This window comes from Typha angustifolia, chromosome 15, assembly GCF_048772165.1.
Source record: "Typha angustifolia cultivar Huaian chromosome 15, ASM4877216v1, whole genome shotgun sequence".
In the NCBI taxonomy this organism is placed as follows: domain Eukaryota; kingdom Viridiplantae; phylum Streptophyta; class Magnoliopsida; order Poales; family Typhaceae; genus Typha; species Typha angustifolia.
In genome coordinates this window covers 6,027,413-6,045,593 of record NC_133253.1, presented here as the reverse complement: position 1 = coordinate 6,045,593, position 18,181 = coordinate 6,027,413, and the positions used below count along the sequence as shown (strand labels likewise).

Genomic DNA, 18,181 nt, shown 5'->3' with positions numbered 1-18,181 from the left:
ATGGAATCTTTCGTACAGCACCCTGTATGTAAGGTCAATTTATCAAGAGCTGAACCCTATATTTCCACTATACTACTTGCAAATATGCTCCTGGATGTACGCGTTAAAAATCAAGATCTATGTAATGCCACTTGTGGAAAAATAAAGTGGAAACAGTACTGTATTGACTAGTGAGCTACAAATTAGATTAAACCAAGGGTTCTATTGCTGGTGATTGGTGGGAAGGAGTGAGTGAGGGAGGAGCGGATCTATCGGTTGGATCGGATGCACATGCACTTCAAAGATATCCTCCTAGCATTTGGCGACCCCGCACAAGGAGTTAATTTAATCATTGGTCGCCGGTCAAAGCCAACCCACGATGACTGCAGGCTGTACTCGAGTAGGAGAGTTAGACTATTAAACTATTTGAATATATTGAAATGATCTTCTCTATTAGTCTACTATTTGTTCTTTTTGTTCGCAATTAACATATGGATAACAAATACTCTTCTTTTTTTTTTCTTTTTTTCAAACTGGTTCTTTCCAGCATTAGCTGACGTGGACACCTTACAAGTATGACCAAGTTGGGCCAGTACCTACCGAAACCACCAGGAATGAGCAGTAGCATAGTTTTTATTTTTGACTCCAATTTTGGATTATGTCTACTTTTTTATTCGCTGGGTAGTTTTTGGCACGTTGTTTTGTAGCATACCGTTACTATCATCAGCTTAATTAGGTGGATATTATTGTTTAATAACAGTGATTGTTGTACCCAAAACTCGCTTACCTAGATGGAGGAATATATTGTTTAAGTGTAGACTTATAGTGGCCGTTTAGTTCTTCTGCAAAAGGGTTTAGTCGTGAGGAAGACAAAACTTGATATAGAAAAAGAAGATAGCTACTCATCCCTTATCTCGTTAATCAATGCAGACATATTGGTTTTTAAATGAAAAAAGAACACTAGTTGCTAATAAATGACAACCACGTTCTGGGAATAATATTTTAGGTTTAATATGTTTTTATCTCTGCATTTTTATCATAAAAGGTGATACTAGTTTGAACAAAATCGATTTACCCTCTTTGAGTTTCTTTTTTATTTTTATCACTAAACCATAAGAAGCAAGGTATTAAAGATTTTTATTATTTTCGTAACTGATATTTATAATTGTTATTCAATTTGAAGTTTAAAAGAGTGAAAGTGATTTCGTCTAAGTACACGGGTTAGAATAGATTTAACATTACTTTATTTTATTGTTTGTGTTGGGATTTATCGTACTATGCTCTAATACTATTTGTTGTGTATAGCCTAATATCGTTTGTCAAAATTATTCTCGCACTCCTTGTAATTATATATTACGAAACACCAAGAAAAGCATAATAATTTTAGTAAACTTAGACATAAAGATATACATAGAATCTCTCTTTATAAGTAAATCTTAAAAAAACAATAAATTTGTTATGCAAGATATAAAATATATAAACTCCAAAAGTATTTTAAATAAATCAACTCCAGAAACACACTCATATGTACATAATCGTCTAGTATAAATTTCATACATAACAAATTATAAGAGACTCACTCTTACCGTATTTTACTATTGTTTCCCTATAGGCTTTTCATAAGATAATGCCCATCAGCTCTCTCATTCTCATTTTTGCACTATTTGTGTATTCCACATACTGTACACCTCTGTGCTGCTCATAATATACCATTACATATATTCTTGTGCCTCTTGCACATCCACTCCCAATGAACATATACTATTCACCCTCTAAAAGGCTTGCCCTATACTTCTTTATATGATCATCCAAAATCTATATCACTCTCTTAGTTAAATTAGAGTGCACTTATAATCTCATTGGAAAACTTGTGGCGCTTTCCAAATTCAGACATAGGCTCATGAGAATATTTAATCCAACCATTTAACCAACTAATAGTGATTATAACAGGATTGTAATGATTTTAGATAATTAATGGGATGGATTAGAGGAAACATATCTTTTTGTTGCAAAAACGTCAATATCTCATTCAAATTTCACATGTTAATCCTATGACCGATACAGTCCGGTCTCTGTCTTTTTGTACATGGAACCAATTTCTTACTACGATTCTTTTTCTTCTTCTTCTTTAAATGTACACATCTCATTTCTTCATTTGAATATAAAAGACATCTTTTTAATAAAGAAATATAGATTCAAATCTATCTTATCAGATTCAAAATGATATATTCATGTTAAATTCAAATATGACATATCAGATTCAAAATGATAAACATAAATTAAATTCAAATCTAATATATTGGTTCAAAATTATAAAAGACTTTAATTTAAATACATTGATCTCTCTTAGTATTTGGAATGATATTCAAAATGACACGTTCCTTTGGTCCCTCTTTAATTAGTACAAAAGCCCTTTTTAATAGCCGTAGTTCCCACGTGCAAAATACGGTATGGAAGAGAGCTCTTTTTTGTTTCCTTTCCTCAATAATAATGAGATGAATCAAATTGTCGTTACAAATATATACCACCTAACATATATTTTAATAAAAAATATATCGACGGTTATAATGAACAATAATCCACTACTCAGTTAAAACTGGGTAGAGTTGCTACCATAGGGATCAAAGATGGGGTCCTGAGTGAGACCCTCCATCTCCAACTGGAACTTCTCCATGGCATAGCTAGGCAAGCAAACGGGCACCAAAATCCCCTCCTCTCCCTTCCCATTCTTGAACCGAGTGATGTAGTTCGCCACCCCAAGGATGGCTCCCTCGCCGCCCTTAGCCGGCCCGCCGTAGACTCCCTCTCCCCATCCGAAGTCCACGTCCTCGAAGCCGGCGCGCGTCACGTCCGACACGATGTAGGTCCGCGCCACCCCGAAGTGCCGCCGCCCGTTGAGAACCAAGTAGTCCGCCACCGACTGCATATACTCGTCCGTAATCCTCGCCTTCGCCTTTTTTATCATCTCCAGCGCGTACCCCAGCGGTCTAGAGCATAGGTTGTCCACGGTGGCCGCCGCCACCGTGAACGCGAAGGCGTTGCCGTAGAACCCCACCGGGAGCGGTACCTGCCGCTTCCCGCGGGCGTTGACGATGAACTGGACGCGGACCTCGTCGTCGGCGGCGTATCCGAGGGCGGCGGTGCGGCTCCGCCAGACGCTGGCGGTGACCAGCTCGAACCGGGAGCTCATCCTGAGGTGCGGCGGCACGTTCTTGCGTAACGCGGAGATCTCCTTCTGCCCGAAGAAGAACGGACGGAGGACCATGTCCTGTGGCGGGACCGTCCATAGCTTGTCGATGTCACCGCCGAGCGCCACCTCATACTCCGGGTGGAACTGCGTGACGTGTGGCGGGTGTCGGGCGTTGAGGAGGTCCCTCTCCCACACCGGGAGAACGGAGGGGGCGGCGGCACCCCGGGCGAGCTCGCCAAGGGCTTTCAGGAATTGCATCACTCCTGGGGCGTCGGCGACGGTGTGGTTGATCCGAATGCCGAAGATGAAACCTCCACATCTAAGTTTGGTCACCTGCATGCATGGACACACCTTTGTTATCTTTAATATTCTACGAAAGATATACACATAAAGACCAGTACTTTTTGAAGAGGTATATTTATGCATATATATAAGCGCACCTCGAAAGGAAAGAAAAAAAATCATCAGTAATTTAACGAACCTGAATATAAAGCAGAGGGCAGCCAGTGACACCTCCATCTCCCTGGAACTCACAGAGAAGCTCCTCATGGCATGGAAACGGCGGGCGGAGCGCGTCGGCACCGAAGTCCTCGACGCTGACATCGGCCTCGGCCTCCACGAACACCACCCCCTCGCCGGTGCACTCCACCACCAGCTTCCTATCAGCCTCTTCCCGGAGACGCCCGGCAAGAGGGTAGTAGTACACAAGTGCCTCTGCAAGGGCATCTTTAATTACCCTGGCAGGATCTTGGCCGTCCTTGGAAGGCTCATTACGGTATACGTGGATCCCTGAGCTATAGAAACGCATCCCTTCTTGGTCGTCTATGTCGGACAAGGGCTTGAGCTCGTAAGGCGTGGGCTTGGCCGGCGCAACGAGCTCGGGCTCACTGCGTTGCACCTTGAAGGTTATGGTGGAGGACTCCATAGATAAGATCTAGTAGAGTCGATCGAGCTTCTTGGGCTTTAATTGAAAGTGAGTACTTGGTACGTAACTTCCTATATTTTTTGGAGGGCGGAAGAGAGGGAACTGGGAAATGTGTGAAGGTGATTTCAATGGAGCGTCTACTTATAGGTATCATTTGAGGGGTTGGTGAAGTCGTCGATCAGACAATGCATGTGCACAGACGCAGTAGTAGGGGTGGGATCGAACGTTGGTATACTGACGCCGTCAACTCGTCCTTTTTTAACGTTAAATGACGATTCACACTTCATCCTCGTCTTTATGGGATCTTACGTACAGCTCCATATATTTAAGGGAATTTATGATTCAAGCCCCATCTTTCCACCGCTTGTAATATGCTCCTGTACTCTTGAAAAAAGCAAGCTATTTGTAATGGCACTCATGCATACCATAGTGAAAACAGTGGTATTTGAGCTACAAATTTTGATTAAATCTAGGGTTCTAATGCAAATTTCGTTCGTGTGCACTACAGAGATATTGGTGGAGAACCTGCGGGTAGCTCGAAAAAAGTTTTCGGTCCACCGTTGGAAGACAAAACGCGTCCTTAGCGGTTTTCCAGTCAACAAGTTTGACCGAAATCGGTGCAGCATCCCTGCTACGGATCATCTTCCGACACTATTGAAGGAAATTCGTTACAAAACGACCACTTGGCAAATCCTGATTGGATCGCGACGAAATGACGTTGGTGGTAGTTTGGTACGTAGCCGACTCTCCATGACTGCTGGATTTATCCACGTGTGGATGGAAAACTCAAGAACTTATTAATAATATGAAGACTTTTCTAGCAGCCTTCAAAGAGAGGCTGAGTCTTTTCTCAACTTAATAGGAATATAAATAAATTACATTACAATTACAGTCCACAGAACTATTTGAATTTATCAATAATATTACCCTACCGTTTAATTATACATCCTAAATTAATATATATATATGAACAGAAACTGGTTAATTGTTGCTATAATTTATGCCTACATTATTTTCATCTCTTTTTAAATTTATACTATCTCTATCTCAATCTCAATCTTTGCCATCTCTTCCTCTAGTAACTCTTTGAATTTTCGAACAACTAATAGGCCTTTTGCTCTTAAATGCCCCTTGAATTTCTTACACTGTTTCTTTCGAGCACTAACTGACGTGGACACATCTTAGAATTATGCCTGCCAGCTTAGAAGTATGACCGTTACCTACCCAAACTAATAGGTATATATATATTGACTAGGAATTTGGTTGGTAGTGTTCATGTACTAGTCCTTCTGTTGGCTAGCTAGCTTGACCACCAAATTTGATACTATTTTATAATTAACAAGCTTAGTTAGGAGGATATTATCGTTAGTATCAGTCATTGGTGTGTGAATAAATTATTTAAGTGGAGACTTCTAGTGGCCGTTTGGTTCTTCTGTAAAAGGGATTAGTTGTGAATAAGATAACACTTTATCAAGAAAATTGAAGACCAACTTCATTCCTAATCTTGTTAATCGGTGCAGATTTATTGGTACTTTTTTTTATAGAAAAGATACACTAGTTAGTGATAAGTGACCACTGTAAAATAAATTTAACCTTTTTACGTTGGACAAAATATATTTTAACCTCCTAAATTTTATTTTATATCACCAGTTTAAAATTGTAGGGTTTTAATATTAGAAATATCATATATTTTACATAAATGGTTATTAAGTTTGAGCTAACTTTTTACACGGAGATCGCACATTATTAATGATAGATTAATGGTAAAATTAATTTAGCTCAAAGAATACTTTATTATCTTATATTAATTTATTTAAATTCATGAAGAAAATTAATTTTCGTTTTGCATTGCTAAACCATAATAAACCATAATAAATCATAAGAAGTTGAGTTATTTAAGTCATGTTATTATCTCCATTAACGACATTTATTGTTAGCTTAAAGTTTAAGAGTAATAGTAATATAAAGTAAAGTTTATGGGAGTAAAGTAATTTTCTTCTAAAATATAATTTTTAACCCTAACTTTTTTTTTCATTGTTTGCAACCTAACTAATAACCAACTTATTGTAGTTATAACAAGATTGCAATGGTTTAGATAATTCGTAGGATAGATTGTATACTGTTATTATTCTTCGAGATTGTATATGATAATATGATATAAGTCAACAGTTCGGGGGGTAAAACGTAATTTAGGCACTTTATATTGACTCGAATAGAGATCGGTGCCGACTTCTCTCCCAGACATGAGAGGTTAATTCCATGCTGCTTAATGCTTTCATTCCGTAGGAAAGCGAAGCATGTCTCGTTGAATACAATTCTATTATTTTCTCGCTATCTTTCTTCAAGCCATCCATCTCAAAGCCATGGTTACGTATGTGAGACGATACCTAGAAAGCATGACATATTTTGGTGGAACTCCGCCATCACTCGCTGCTTTAAGAACGGTGAAGTGGAGAATGCACGCAAATTGTTTGAGCAAATGCCTCACAGGAATGTGGTCACTTGGAATTGTATGGTCTCGGGTTTTATTAACAATGGTTGGATTGCAGAAGCACAGAAGACGTTTGATTCAATGCCTGTAAGGAATGTGGTCTCATGGACAGCGCTCTTGACTGGCTACGCGAAATGTGGAAGAATAGAGGAAGCTCGACATTTGTTCAATAGGATTCCTGAAAGGAATGTTGCTTGTTGGAATTCGATGGTATCTGGTTATTTACGAAATGGAATGATTTCAAACGCGCGGGAGTTGTTTGATGAGATGCCCACAAAGAATAGTGTATCGTGGTCAATTATGATTTCTGGATATCTCAAGAATAAACTTGTTGCTGAAGCAAGGGCTCTTTTTGATCGAGCCTCTTTGCGATCGATTTCTCTTCACAATGCTTTGTTGTCGGGGTATGCCGAAATAGGTTGTTTAAAAGATGCAGAAGAATTATTTGGACGCATGGTTCAGCGAGACATTGTTTCGTGTAATGTTATGCTGACATGCTATGCTCGAGCTGGGAAGATGGAACTTGCAAAGTGCTTGTTTGATGAGATGCCTGAGAAGGACACTATCTCCTGGACAACAGTTATGCATGGTTATTTGCAAAATAAAGACATTGGAGCTGCATGGAAAGTATTTAATGAGATGCCCGACCGTGACGTCATTACATGGAACACTATGATGGGTGGCTTTGTTCAGAATGGGATGTTGGAGGATGCTTTGAAATTGTTCTTTGAGATGCCAGAAAGAGATATTGTATCTTGGAATACAATTTTGCAGGGTTATGTCCAAAAAGGTGATATGGTGACTGCACATCGCTGGTTCAGGGAAATGCCACGAAGAAGTGAGACATCATGGAACACATTGATATGTGGATATGAAGGTGATGAAGCTTTAGTTTTGTTTCCGGAGATGATTGGAGAAGGTTTTAAGCCTGACCAAACTACATTGAGTGTTGTAATTTCGGTCTGTGCATCTCTTGCTGCTCTTGCCTGGGGAAGAATGTTGCACCTCTATGCAATTAGAACTGGTTATGAGCACGATACACGTGTGATGAGCACATTGTTATCCATGTACTCGAAATGTGGCTTGATTAGTGATGCTGCCCAAGTATTCCAGTGCATCATGAAGCCAGATACGATCACATGGAATGCCATGATCGCAACATGTGCATACCATGGGTTGGCAACAGAAGCTTTTAGACTTTTTGCTACAATGACTCAAGAGGGATTCAGTCCAGACCATGCAACGTTTACGAGTCTCTTGATTGCTTGTGCTCATAAAGGTTTTGTAGATGAAGGATGCAGATACTTCAAAAGTATGCAAGAAGATTTTAAGTTGATTCCAAAATCTGAACATTATTCATGCATGGTTGATCTCCTCGGGAGATCAGGATTTATCAGTCAGGCTCATGATTTCACCGACAAAATCCCGACAGACCTCCAAACCACTGCTTGGGAAACCCTACTGAGTGCATGTAGAATTCACGACAATTTGCAACTTGGAGAACTTGCGGCAAGAAAGGTCTTGCATGATCAACCCCCTGATGGAGGAATGTATATAGTTCTGTCAAATATTTATGCTGCAAAAGAAATGTGGCACAATGCAGCAAGAATTAGATCATTCATGAAGGTCTCTGGTGTGAAGAAAGAGACAGGATGCAGCTGGATTGAGCTCAAGGGGGAAATGTTTTTCTTCTCATCAAATGATAATACTCATCCTCTAATTGAGGAGATTTGTCAGGAAGTAGACAATATTTCCGCCACAATAGAAGAGACTACTTGATCTTCATGTCAACAAGAAGGCAATTATGAAACATTTTGCAAATGATTTGCAAGTAGTGCTGGTGATTTAGCATAGTCAGTTGGAGAAGCTACCCAGATAGGTTGGGCAATTTTAAAAACCACTTGGAGGCTTAGCTCAACCCTGTAAATTTTTATTGTGAGTCCATAGCAAATGCAAATTCATGCTCATTGGAGAATACTAGCCTTTTGCAAAAAAAAAATACCACTTCATCCATAAGGATATTCCCAGAGTATTCTATTTCTTTATGATACTACTCTAAAAATGAAATATTGCAAAAGGTGGGAAGGAAAGAGGACATTATAGTGAAAATTGGAGAACATTCTTATGTATTAACCAGAGCTGATTTTATGCAATATTTATGACAAGAGAAGCAGTATGTAAAAAAAAAGGAGTTCGAGGTTAAAACGAATAGTGGTGACAAAAAGAACCCAAAAGGGGAAAAAAGAGTTGGCTTTTGGAAGCTGGTCTTTGGGTTCGACCAATTCATTAGTGGGCTCGATCGCTTCATTCACACCAATCGCATAGAAACCACACAAACAACGGTGGATAAGCTCGCTCTCTCTCTCTCTCTCTCTCTCTCTCTCTGTGTGTGTGTGTTTGTGGGAGTTGGGAGACGTTGAGGATGGCAATTTCCGAATCCTGCACCATCTCTGGGACTCCATTTGCTTCCATCTCTTCCTTCCATAAGAAGGTAAAGTATTCCAACTTAATTCAATTGCTTAAGTATTTCTCTCAACTCAATAACGTAAGACGTAATGGTATTTTTGCATGCCAAGGCAGGTCTCCAAATTGGGAAGAACTCCTCCTTCCATTTGCATGCGAGATCAATCCTGCAAGATGAACTCTTTTGCAACGAAAAGGACGGCAAGAATTCGTTTTGGCATCTTCGCAGTTTCCGGAGACAGTAGCATCACTCCCAGAGTTGATGTGAGATTCCCCAGTGATTACTTCGAGCTTCTGCAACAGGTAATTAACTAAGCACAGAAAAAAAGACGGCTTTTTAATGAGTTTAATATGTATTTTCTGGGTATACTGTGAGAGAAGAGTTTGAATTGATAAAATGGTTGTCTAATTAGGAGTAGTTGTAGTGATTGCAGACAAAAGAAGCAACTGAATTTGCTTTGAATGATGGCAAGCAGTTGTTGGTGAGTCGATAATAATTATCCTGTAAATAATTAGCAATGTGACCATGTTGCCTCTACTGCCACTCAAGTTTGTGATGAATTATCTCGTTCAGGAAATTGAATTCCCAACTGCCGGCCTAGAATCTGTGCCAGGTTCTAATCACTCTCATGTCTTCTCCAGAATTCCATTTTGGAATTCCTCATGAATTTTGAATTGATCACTCACTATCAATCTTCATGATAGGCGACGGCGAGGGAGGGATTGAGATGACAGAAAGCATGCTTCTGATTAGAGGATTTTGTGACCGTTTCATAGCTCCAGAGAAGGCTACACGAACCCGCATAGTAAGTTCCTTCATTGCTGCCAAGCAGTTAATATAAATTTAATAAACAAATAAAGGGAATTCTCAATAGATGAACTACATAGAGCTGAAAGAACAATGACATAAGTCACAGAATTGAGTTGTATATTTCTGCACTGAAAGATATTTACCAGCTTTGGTTTTCTTGAGTTCTTCTAGTTTTTTCTTTTAAACAAATTGTTGGAAGTTTATTGAACATATTTGATTCTTATGTTTTCATCAAGAGATTCTTATTCACCTTGTCTCAATGCAAGCTTTCATTATTGGCTATATAAATTTAATTTCTTTTTCTACATATGGTAGTTCTTCCCAGAAGCCAATGAGGTGGATTTTGCAAGACAATCGGTCTTTGGAGGATCTTCAGTAAAGCTAGACTATCTTACAAAGCCATCATTGTTTGAAGATTTTGGTTTTGTAACCAAGATCAGAATGGCAGATCGTGTTAAGCCAGAAGATGAAATTTTCCTAGTTGCTTATCCGTATTTCAACGTTAACGGTAAATTTCTTCACCTATTATTTTGAGATCTTTTTCTTTTCTATGAAGTTCAATGTACAAGTGATCCATAATGATGTTTCACAGAAATGCTTGTGGTGGAAGAGCTTTATAAAGAAGCAGTCGTGGATACAGATAGAAAGCTAATTATATTCAATGGAGAACTAGATAGGATACGAAGTGGATGTATCCTTTCTTTACACTATGTTCAAGATAATGAATGCTTCATGCAACTGCCTATTCCACTGTATGACATAATTGGTGACCTCAAAAGAGCTAGCTTAATTAGAGTTCAAACAGAGGAAGGTTAAGATATAGTTTTTTTTTTGGGGGGGGGGGATCACTCACTGTAGATAACCATGCATGCTAGATCTCTTATAACTAGATTGAGTTGAACATGTTCTCAGCTCCACCCACATGGTAATCCTTGCAAAGAGCCTTAAATTCTGCACGTGTCAGTACTGGGATCTATAAATGAACTTCAGCCTTCAGGTTTCTTTTCCTTTCATGTCACTACTCTATCATTAGCTTGATTTATGGACTTTACAGCTTGCAAGTGTTTACTATTGCAAGATAAAACTATCCTAATCATTAGGGTAATAGCCAAATCCAAATGGATGGAAATGATGAAAAGGCTTTTAAACTATTCTCCAATATTATAACAATTTGATTGCTGAAGCTTTTAAACTATTCTCCTACAAAATTGGAGAAAAACTAGCTCAAAGTTACATCAACTTTCACCACATAGGAGAAAAGAAAGTAGATTTGCCCTGTGTCTGGAAATCAGGCAAGTAAGAATAATTGGAGAAAAACTAGATCAAAGTAACATCAACTTTCGCCACATAGGAGAAAAGAAAGTATGTTTGCCCTATGTCTGGAAATCAGGCAAGTAAAACAATCTTCTCACCAAGATCCTGTGAGGTTTAGTAACATGGACTTGTATCACATTGTTTACTTTGACGAGCAAAGATTATCCACCTTTCTTCTATCCTAAGCTGGGTGCACTTTCCAAATCCTTCCTTCCCAAGATTGAGACGGTTTATTATGTTCACAACTTTAAAGGGCGAAACGGAGGAACACTTTTCAGGTTTAATTTTATTCCTTTACAAAGTATGTTTATTTATGATGGAGTTTTTTAAGCCCTCTAAGCAGTTTCACTATTAGATTGCTCTTTATATTTCTGAAGTTATTGGATATCTTCTGATCAGTGAAACGCTGTGTGTTGATTTTTTACATGAATCTTGATATATTAATATGTCTAGATACCATAATTTGATTATTTTGCAGGTCTTACCCTGGCCCTTGGCAGGTCTTGAGAAAAGTACGAGGTAACTACATATGTGTGCATCAGCAAGAAGAAATGCCATCACTTAAGGAAGTTGCCCTTGACATTCTTCCATCTGTTTAATCCACAAGGTGGCAAGGGAATTCCTTTTCATACATGGAATGATCGACATAATTGAGGAACTCTCTTTTCAAGGAGCATTCTTCTGGCTTCTCTAAGTTATTTCTAGCTAACTCTGACAATTGTAAATTACATCCATATAGGGAGTCGATGACAATTTGCGAGTAACAGGGAGCTATTTTGAAGCAGTCTACATGCTGTAACATGTTACTTTTCCTTTCTGAGGAACTAAGTAGAGAATTTGGATGAGATGTTATCTACTTCTTGGCTTAAAGGGTATATTAGTAACTGAGATTTCATTGTCACTTTTATCATGTCTTCAGATTTCTAATGTTTCATAATACTGAGTATCTGGTAATAAGAGATGCATTAGGCTTGATTTCGTCAACAGATCTGGCAATTAAATACAAATTGCTAGTCACCAGATGCAGCAGATTGTACATAAAAAGTTCTCAACAACTTTGTAATGGTTGACATTGTGATTTTTCTATTAAAAGTCAAAGAACATCTATCTGTGAATGCTGTTACAAGTTATGCTTCTCTAGTGGGATGTTCAGACAATGGAATTTCAATACATCTGCATATAAACAACAAAGAAGTGCATAGCACATTGCTCACTCTTTATTTGTGCATGGTATCTTTTAGTCAAAATTTGCTTTCAAACATGCTTATAGGTTATATTCCGCTACTAAATTTCTCGTGATAATTATTTGTTCAATATGAAAACATCCTTGGAAGAATCTCAGATCTATCGCAAATTGTTAACTACTACAAATGAAGTGTTGGTCCAGATCATTCAATAAGATGACAGATCTTCTACCAGTGCATAGAATGTATCATATTTAAAAACTATTACAACTGCATCTTGCACCAATAACACTTCTAAAATCTCTCACCCAATTGAAACTACCAGCACAGTACTTACTACAGTGTAAAATCTACCTGAAAGGAAACTCTCAGTAAGAGCTAGGACAACTATAGTCTAACTATATCCATTCCTAAATTTTTATCCAATATATTTACTTTATACCAAACATGAGATAAATCTTCTATAAATATTTTTGTTTTTTTTTTTGTAAATATTATTCAAAATTCCTAATGCCACAAATCTAATGGAGAAAATATGTCCACAGGGAATGTACGCATAATAAATGTTATGCGGGCGTCCGCAAGGCAGCTCGGTCCAGGGCCTGACAGCTAGGGCACGGGGAACGCTGACAGCGCACACTCGCTATGCGACCTCTTCCTCCTCGTCCTCCCTTTCGAAATCCCCGCACGCGAAGCCGCCATTTCCATCGCCTTCGCACCCACACCCTCCAATTCCATCCCGAGAGCGAGAGATTAAAGCTACAAAAAATTACAAAGAAAAAGCGAAAGGGAAAGAAAAAGAAACCAAAATTTAAAGGAGGAGAAAAAGAGAGAGAAAGAAATCGGTAGCAAAAGGAGGAGTCGAGCCTTAGAGAAGCGAATCGGGGGAGGAGGGAGGGGGGGAGAGAGAGATCCAAATGCCATCGTCCGGTTTCTGTTGAATGAGGTCAGTCTTCTCTCAATCCCCATCGTGGGTTCTGGAGTTTATAGGGTTTGTTTCGATCCTCGCGCTTTGGGTTTTAGGGTTCCTGAATTGCTGAGAATGATCAGAGATTCGTGAAACGATGAGACGAATGTGGCGGACTTTTTGCGATCTCTCTCTCTCTCTCTCTCTCTCTCTCTCTCTCTCTCTCTCTCTCTCTCTCTTTTCCGGTGTTCATTGGTTTAGGAGTCTAGGGTTAAGTTATTGGATTTTTATGCGTTGTAATGCTTTCGAGGTTAGAAATGATGAGTTGAGTGTAAATTTGGCAACGGGAAGTGGGAAAAGGTACTCTTAGTCCATTGGACTCGATCCATGGCAATGGTTGTAGGATTAATGACTTCCAGGATTGTGTTTCCCCCTTGTTCATATTAGCTAATTATACATTCACTCCAGCTCTCCTAATTCTACTGTCATTGTTCTTCCTAGGGATTGGTGATCTTTGAAAAACTAGTGTGGGTTGTGTACAGATTTAATTTTTGACAGACATATCCGATGTCAGCTTCTCAGTCTATTTGTATATGTTTTCATTTTGGAGCAGTGATGAAACAGTACCTTTCTTGTTTATCTATTAGGATTTTGAACGAGCAGATAACTTATAATTTTGATGATTGTATTCTAGGCAATTCCCCAAAATAAGGATATGTAATTGGTGCAAGAGGTTAGTTTCCATCTGTCACTTTCATCGTTCTCCATTCTTATCCTATATTTTGGACTTCTAATGTCAATGTCAATGTCAGTCCTCATATTTGTAGACTCCTGCATTAACTTATACCAATATGTGAATCGTATTACTGTTGAAAATGATCAGACTCATAAATGTATTCATCTATCTTGATTCCCCTAATTTGATGTGAGAAAATCTCGTAGAAAGTAATTTCCTATCTGATGGTCAGACTGTTTCAGATGGGTCAACAGTTAGATCATAAGTTAAGATGTTTTACAATCCTTGATAGATAAAAAAAACAGGATATTTTGTGCTCTTCCTTGAGTTCCTTAGAGATTAGTTGTTTCTGATAAGTAAGCATCTTCTTCTGGCTCCGCATTTCCTTTTGTCAGTTCCAAAAGATGTGCCTTCATATATGTTGTAACTAAATTTGATTTCTCCAATTTGATGAGGTGAACTTTGGTTAGTTGGTAATTTCTCATGTCGTTACTCAGACTGCTTCATACTGCTCAATAACTAATGTGTCAAATTAGGACTATTGTTGTTTGATATTCAGGTTGTGCCTTGTTGGATGGGTTGCAATGGGCTAAGATGAGATTTACATTTCAGTCGTAGAAGTTGAATAATATCAATGATAAGTATCTACAATGGCCTTTAATTTAAAAGAGTTTGTCAGATCAATTTGTTTGTCTTGTGCTCGATTAAGGAAAGGGAGGGCCAGAAGCCCTTTTATCCTTACCTATTGATGCTTGGAAAGCTGGGTGCCCCAATACATACACATGAAGAAATATGAGCTTTTCTTATAAAAAGTTATGTTCAGACCAGACCTCAACTTGGGCGTAACTTTTAGAAATTTATGCATGTGACAGACTGCTTACTAGAGTTATTATTGCTGTCCTTCAATGAGCTTCGGGACATGCGATGCTCACTCACCTTCCAAAGCCTCAATTTTGAGCCTTATAGAGATTTGGAGAGCCTTGCATGAAGATGTGAGTTAAAATAAGACTTTTCTAAGATTTCAAACAATGAGACTGTATAAACTGTACAACTAATCTTCATGTAGAGGCATAGAGCCATCTGTTTTAACTACTGGACTCCTGTGTTCTACATCTCTATCTCTCTTTTAAACCTGTTAGAATGTTTATATATTATGTGAAGGCAAATATTTAAGATTTACTTGAAAATCCTTTTTCTTGCTTTCCAGTAGCTGTTAAGCAAAACTATGTTCTTATCCTATCATGATGGATGTCTTTGTAGGTCAAGCTCCAAGTGTTACTTCCCTCCAACACCTTTTTAAGACTTAAGATGAGCTCTAAAACAAATGGACCCATACAAAGATCTGGAAAAATAAAGCATGTTCAAGGGGAGGGACCAAACTGGATTCTTGTTGCAGGAGGTGCCCTACTGAGTACACTTTCAATTAGGCTTGTATGCAAGCTGAAACAAACCTTTGAGATAAAGCGACATGATAATGCCATCAAAGGTCCAAGACTTCTCAGTTGTCAACTAATTGATTTTTTCCTTGATCCTTTATTTAGCTCTTTCTATGATCCTCAGGAAATGGAAAATGTATGGGCAAAAGGAGGCCTGGAGCATGCCAGTTGCATTCAAATCTCTATCGCTTCACTGTGGATGATAACAGCTGTTACTATTGCCTTTCAGGTGCATTTTGTTAAATTTAAGATGTTCTTTTACAAAAAATTCAAAATGATGTCTATAATATTAATTTCCTATTTGACATACAAAGATTTATGTCCATAATCCATATTTCCAGGTGGGACAATTGCAATGTGCTAGTTTTGCTGTATACAAAGAGATAGAGATATATATTTCCTCACATGTTAGATTATGTCTCTTCTAGTGGCATTAAGGTGATTACTGATTAGTAACAGTAGATTGATGGAAATATTTTGGCTTTGCAAGGCTATGGTGAAGGGTATGCTGGCGTAACTTCTATCTGGATATGTGTTCTTTTCAAAGTTTATAGTCATATACTACCGTGTATAGGCAATAATGCATCCCTGTCCCAGTTCCTCAATTTCATTTTGATATTCTAGTTTCTGCCATTTCCCACTATTGAAAAACTACTAAGTTATAATTCATTGCAATTATGTTTTTCATGTAATTGGGAGATTTTTATCCCTTGTGTGTGCAAGTTTTTAGTGGTGATATTGGTGGTCCTAATTCACTTATCATAACTAATGAGTAACCTGGGAGTTTGCAATTCATATCTCATGTCATAAGTCTGAAGTCATATGCTGAAAGGTGGTGGTGATGTACGGACAACCTTAAAGGTGTAGTTCTTAGTAGTTAATGCAGTAAACTGATGTATGGGTAAGGCTACAAAATTTGACCCACAGGAAAAACATGTAATGATGCAATACATATAACAAATTTTAAAAGCAATTTAAGGATCAAAAAGAAATTGGTAATTGCTGACTTTAGTTAAGACCCTGCTTAATTTTATAGAAAGACATTATACTTCATAAGCATTCAAGTATCAGGTAAGAATATGGATTGAATCTCTGGTTCTTGCTTTTTATTGTCAAACATTTACCCAAGGATGTACCTGTATAAGCATTTCATGACAAAGTATATGCCGCTGCTTAATTGTTAATCTTGTGTACAGAGATCGCAGGAGGCGGAGTAGATATCAAGGAGGGACCTACAAGCCCTGTCTTAAAAGAAGCAGATCCTTCCCTTCCTCTTGTTAAGGTCCCAGGATCAGGATCAAATAAAGAAAATGGTGTGATGTGGACATTATCACCAGACAGGCTTGAACTACCTCGGAAGCCGTTGCACTACTCAAACAGTTCAGACTCTCCTTGTGTCTCAGAATCTGGATCCGATATCTATAGCAAGAGAGAGGTGATACTGAAGCTACGACAGCAGCTTAAAAGACGCGATGAGATGATTATGGAGATGCAAACCCAGATCAGAGACCTTCAAAATTCTCTGAGCATTCAAGTAACTCAGTCAGCCAATCTGCAGTCACAGCTTGATTCAGCTAACAGAGATTTGTTTGATTCCGAGAGACAGATCCAACAATTGAGGAAAATTCTTGCAGATCATTGTGTGGCGGAGACACTCACTCCGGAGAAGCTCATGACAACAAGAAATTGGCATTCAGAAGCTATGAATGGCCAGGTGAACGGATATCCTGATAGTGTTGATGATCTTGAGTTGCACTGTGTTGGGGTAGAGAAGAGGAAAGGAGATTGTGAGAGAGTGGAGATGTTGAGAAGGGAAGTTGGTGAGCTGAAGGAAGTTATTGAAGGAAAAGATTTCTTGCTTCAGAGCTACAAGGAGCAGAAAGTGGAGCTTTCCTCAAAGATCAAAGAGTTGCAGCTAAGACTTGCATCACAAGTACCAAATATCTTGTAGGACCTCTTCATAGTAAGATGGATTTCTCTTATTTTCTTGTTGGTTTTCCAGGTCTTGGTTTTCGCACCAGGAGTTGTTCTATTCTTCCCTCCACGTTGTGGCGAATTGAATGTTTGTATAGGTTTTCAGCATGTTTTCTTGTTTTGTCCCCATATGCGCAATATTGTTTGCAGGAGTGGCCTCTATATGATGAGGATGTCTAAAATTGGACTGTTGGAAGGCTTAAGGGTTGAGTTCTTTTTCCCATGAACTCACAGGGGAGGGCCTGCTATCATCCTTGCATGTAAGAACTAACAATTTGCAGTTTCCATTAGTCACAGTGTGGCTTAAGAAAATGACATTTGAGGTATTATAACTTCTTTCTTCAGAGTAAGCTGAGGTATTATTAGTTGCGGTTGTGTTAGGTTAAGGGTTTCTGTTTGTCTTTGGGAGAAATTGTTGTTAGGTTGAGTTACTTCTGCCGAATTGGTTTAATTTTAAGTTGACAAATCCCACAAATATATCTGCAATCCCATGCTACATTACATCTTCAGTCGCCTATGATTACACGTTATATCCGTATATGTGATTACCGTGTTGTATTATGAAAAATTACTTACTGAAGGAACTCATGAAATGGATACATGAAAGTTGGGATATCTTAAAACGTCCTTAAAAGTTAAAAAAGAGGTACTTCTGACCTGCAGGTAATTTTTGATGAACAGAATACAACCTTATTCGTATTCTCAGTTTCAGTTTATTTTAATATCATCAGAAAAATCGAAGTTACAGACCAACCCAACCTATGATTGTTG

General features: G+C 38.4%; 4 protein-coding genes across 8 annotated transcripts; 3 read left to right on the top strand and 1 right to left on the bottom strand.

The window, feature by feature from the left end:
• Positions 1 to 2,355: 2,355 nt before the first annotated feature.
• Positions 2,356 to 4,221, bottom strand: LOC140778352 (benzyl alcohol O-benzoyltransferase-like). Its single transcript, XM_073123021.1, has 2 exons — positions 3,651 to 4,221; positions 2,356 to 3,502 (listed from the first exon to the last, which is right to left on the bottom strand). The coding sequence occupies exons 1-2, from the start codon at positions 4,092 to 4,094 to the stop codon at positions 2,570 to 2,572; spliced, it is 1,377 nt and encodes a 458-aa protein (XP_072979122.1). The 5' UTR covers positions 4,095 to 4,221; the 3' UTR covers positions 2,356 to 2,569.
• Positions 4,222 to 6,324: 2,103 nt separating this feature from the next.
• On the top strand, positions 6,325 to 8,675 carry LOC140779269 (uncharacterized). Its single transcript, XM_073124281.1, has one exon. It carries the CDS (start codon positions 6,364 to 6,366, stop codon positions 8,362 to 8,364), a length of 2,001 nt encoding a protein of 666 aa, XP_072980382.1. The 5' UTR covers positions 6,325 to 6,363; the 3' UTR covers positions 8,365 to 8,675.
• Positions 8,676 to 8,870: 195 nt separating this feature from the next.
• LOC140779270 (protein LPA3) lies at positions 8,871 to 12,074 on the top strand. 3 transcript variants are annotated; one of them, XM_073124282.1, is made up of 9 exons: positions 8,919 to 9,076; positions 9,166 to 9,351; positions 9,483 to 9,530; positions 9,623 to 9,662; positions 9,754 to 9,854; positions 10,175 to 10,367; positions 10,452 to 10,550; positions 11,334 to 11,451; positions 11,652 to 12,074. In XM_073124282.1, the coding sequence occupies exons 1-9, from the start codon at positions 9,008 to 9,010 to the stop codon at positions 11,770 to 11,772; spliced, it is 975 nt and encodes a 324-aa protein (XP_072980383.1). In that variant the 5' UTR covers positions 8,919 to 9,007; the 3' UTR covers positions 11,773 to 12,074. The 3 variants fall into 3 exon arrangements, with proteins under 3 accessions (XP_072980384.1, XP_072980385.1, XP_072980383.1); XM_073124283.1 differs by lacking the exon at positions 9,483 to 9,530 and having other exon boundaries at positions 8,871 to 9,076; XM_073124284.1 differs by lacking the exons at positions 10,452 to 10,550; positions 11,334 to 11,451 and having other exon boundaries at positions 8,905 to 9,076.
• Positions 12,075 to 12,705: 631 nt separating this feature from the next.
• LOC140777576 (uncharacterized) lies at positions 12,706 to 17,535 on the top strand. Of its 3 annotated transcripts, none has more exons than XM_073121783.1 (5): positions 12,706 to 13,303; positions 14,873 to 14,992; positions 15,261 to 15,486; positions 15,561 to 15,665; positions 16,633 to 17,535. In XM_073121783.1, exons 2-5 carry the CDS (start codon positions 14,906 to 14,908, stop codon positions 17,385 to 17,387), a joined length of 1,173 nt encoding a protein of 390 aa, XP_072977884.1. In that variant the 5' UTR covers positions 12,706 to 13,303; positions 14,873 to 14,905; the 3' UTR covers positions 17,388 to 17,535. The 3 variants fall into 3 exon arrangements, with proteins under 3 accessions (XP_072977884.1, XP_072977886.1, XP_072977885.1); XM_073121785.1 differs by lacking the exon at positions 14,873 to 14,992 and adding an exon at positions 13,959 to 13,997 and having other exon boundaries at positions 12,711 to 13,303; XM_073121784.1 differs by lacking the exon at positions 14,873 to 14,992 and having other exon boundaries at positions 12,713 to 13,303.
• The last annotated feature ends 646 nt before the right edge of the window (positions 17,536 to 18,181 follow it).

What these genes read in the sequence shown, in the direction of transcription:
- LOC140778352 (XM_073123021.1), bottom strand. Translation starts at nt 4,094, where the DNA reads ATGGAGTCCTCCACCATAACCTTCAAGGTGCAACGCAGTGAGCCCGAG. An exon ending in GCCCTCTGCTTTATATTCAG is followed by an intron (nt 3,503 to 3,650) that starts GTTCGTTAAATT and finishes CCATGCATGCAG; the next exon opens with GTGACCAAACTTAGATGTGG.
- LOC140779269 (XM_073124281.1), top strand. Translation starts at nt 6,364, where the DNA reads ATGCTTTCATTCCGTAGGAAAGCGAAGCATGTCTCGTTGAATACAATT.
- LOC140779270 (XM_073124282.1), top strand. Translation starts at nt 9,008, where the DNA reads ATGGCAATTTCCGAATCCTGCACCATCTCTGGGACTCCATTTGCTTCC. An exon ending in ATGATGGCAAGCAGTTGTTG is followed by an intron (nt 9,531 to 9,622) that starts GTGAGTCGATAA and finishes TATCTCGTTCAG; the next exon opens with GAAATTGAATTCCCAACTGC. An exon ending in AGATAGGATACGAAGTGGAT is followed by an intron (nt 10,551 to 11,333) that starts GTATCCTTTCTT and finishes TGACGAGCAAAG; the next exon opens with ATTATCCACCTTTCTTCTAT.
- LOC140777576 (XM_073121783.1), top strand. Translation starts at nt 14,906, where the DNA reads ATGAGCTTCGGGACATGCGATGCTCACTCACCTTCCAAAGCCTCAATT. An exon ending in GGAGAGCCTTGCATGAAGAT is followed by an intron (nt 14,993 to 15,260) that starts GTGAGTTAAAAT and finishes ATGTCTTTGTAG; the next exon opens with GTCAAGCTCCAAGTGTTACT. An exon ending in CTGTTACTATTGCCTTTCAG is followed by an intron (nt 15,666 to 16,632) that starts GTGCATTTTGTT and finishes TCTTGTGTACAG; the next exon opens with AGATCGCAGGAGGCGGAGTA.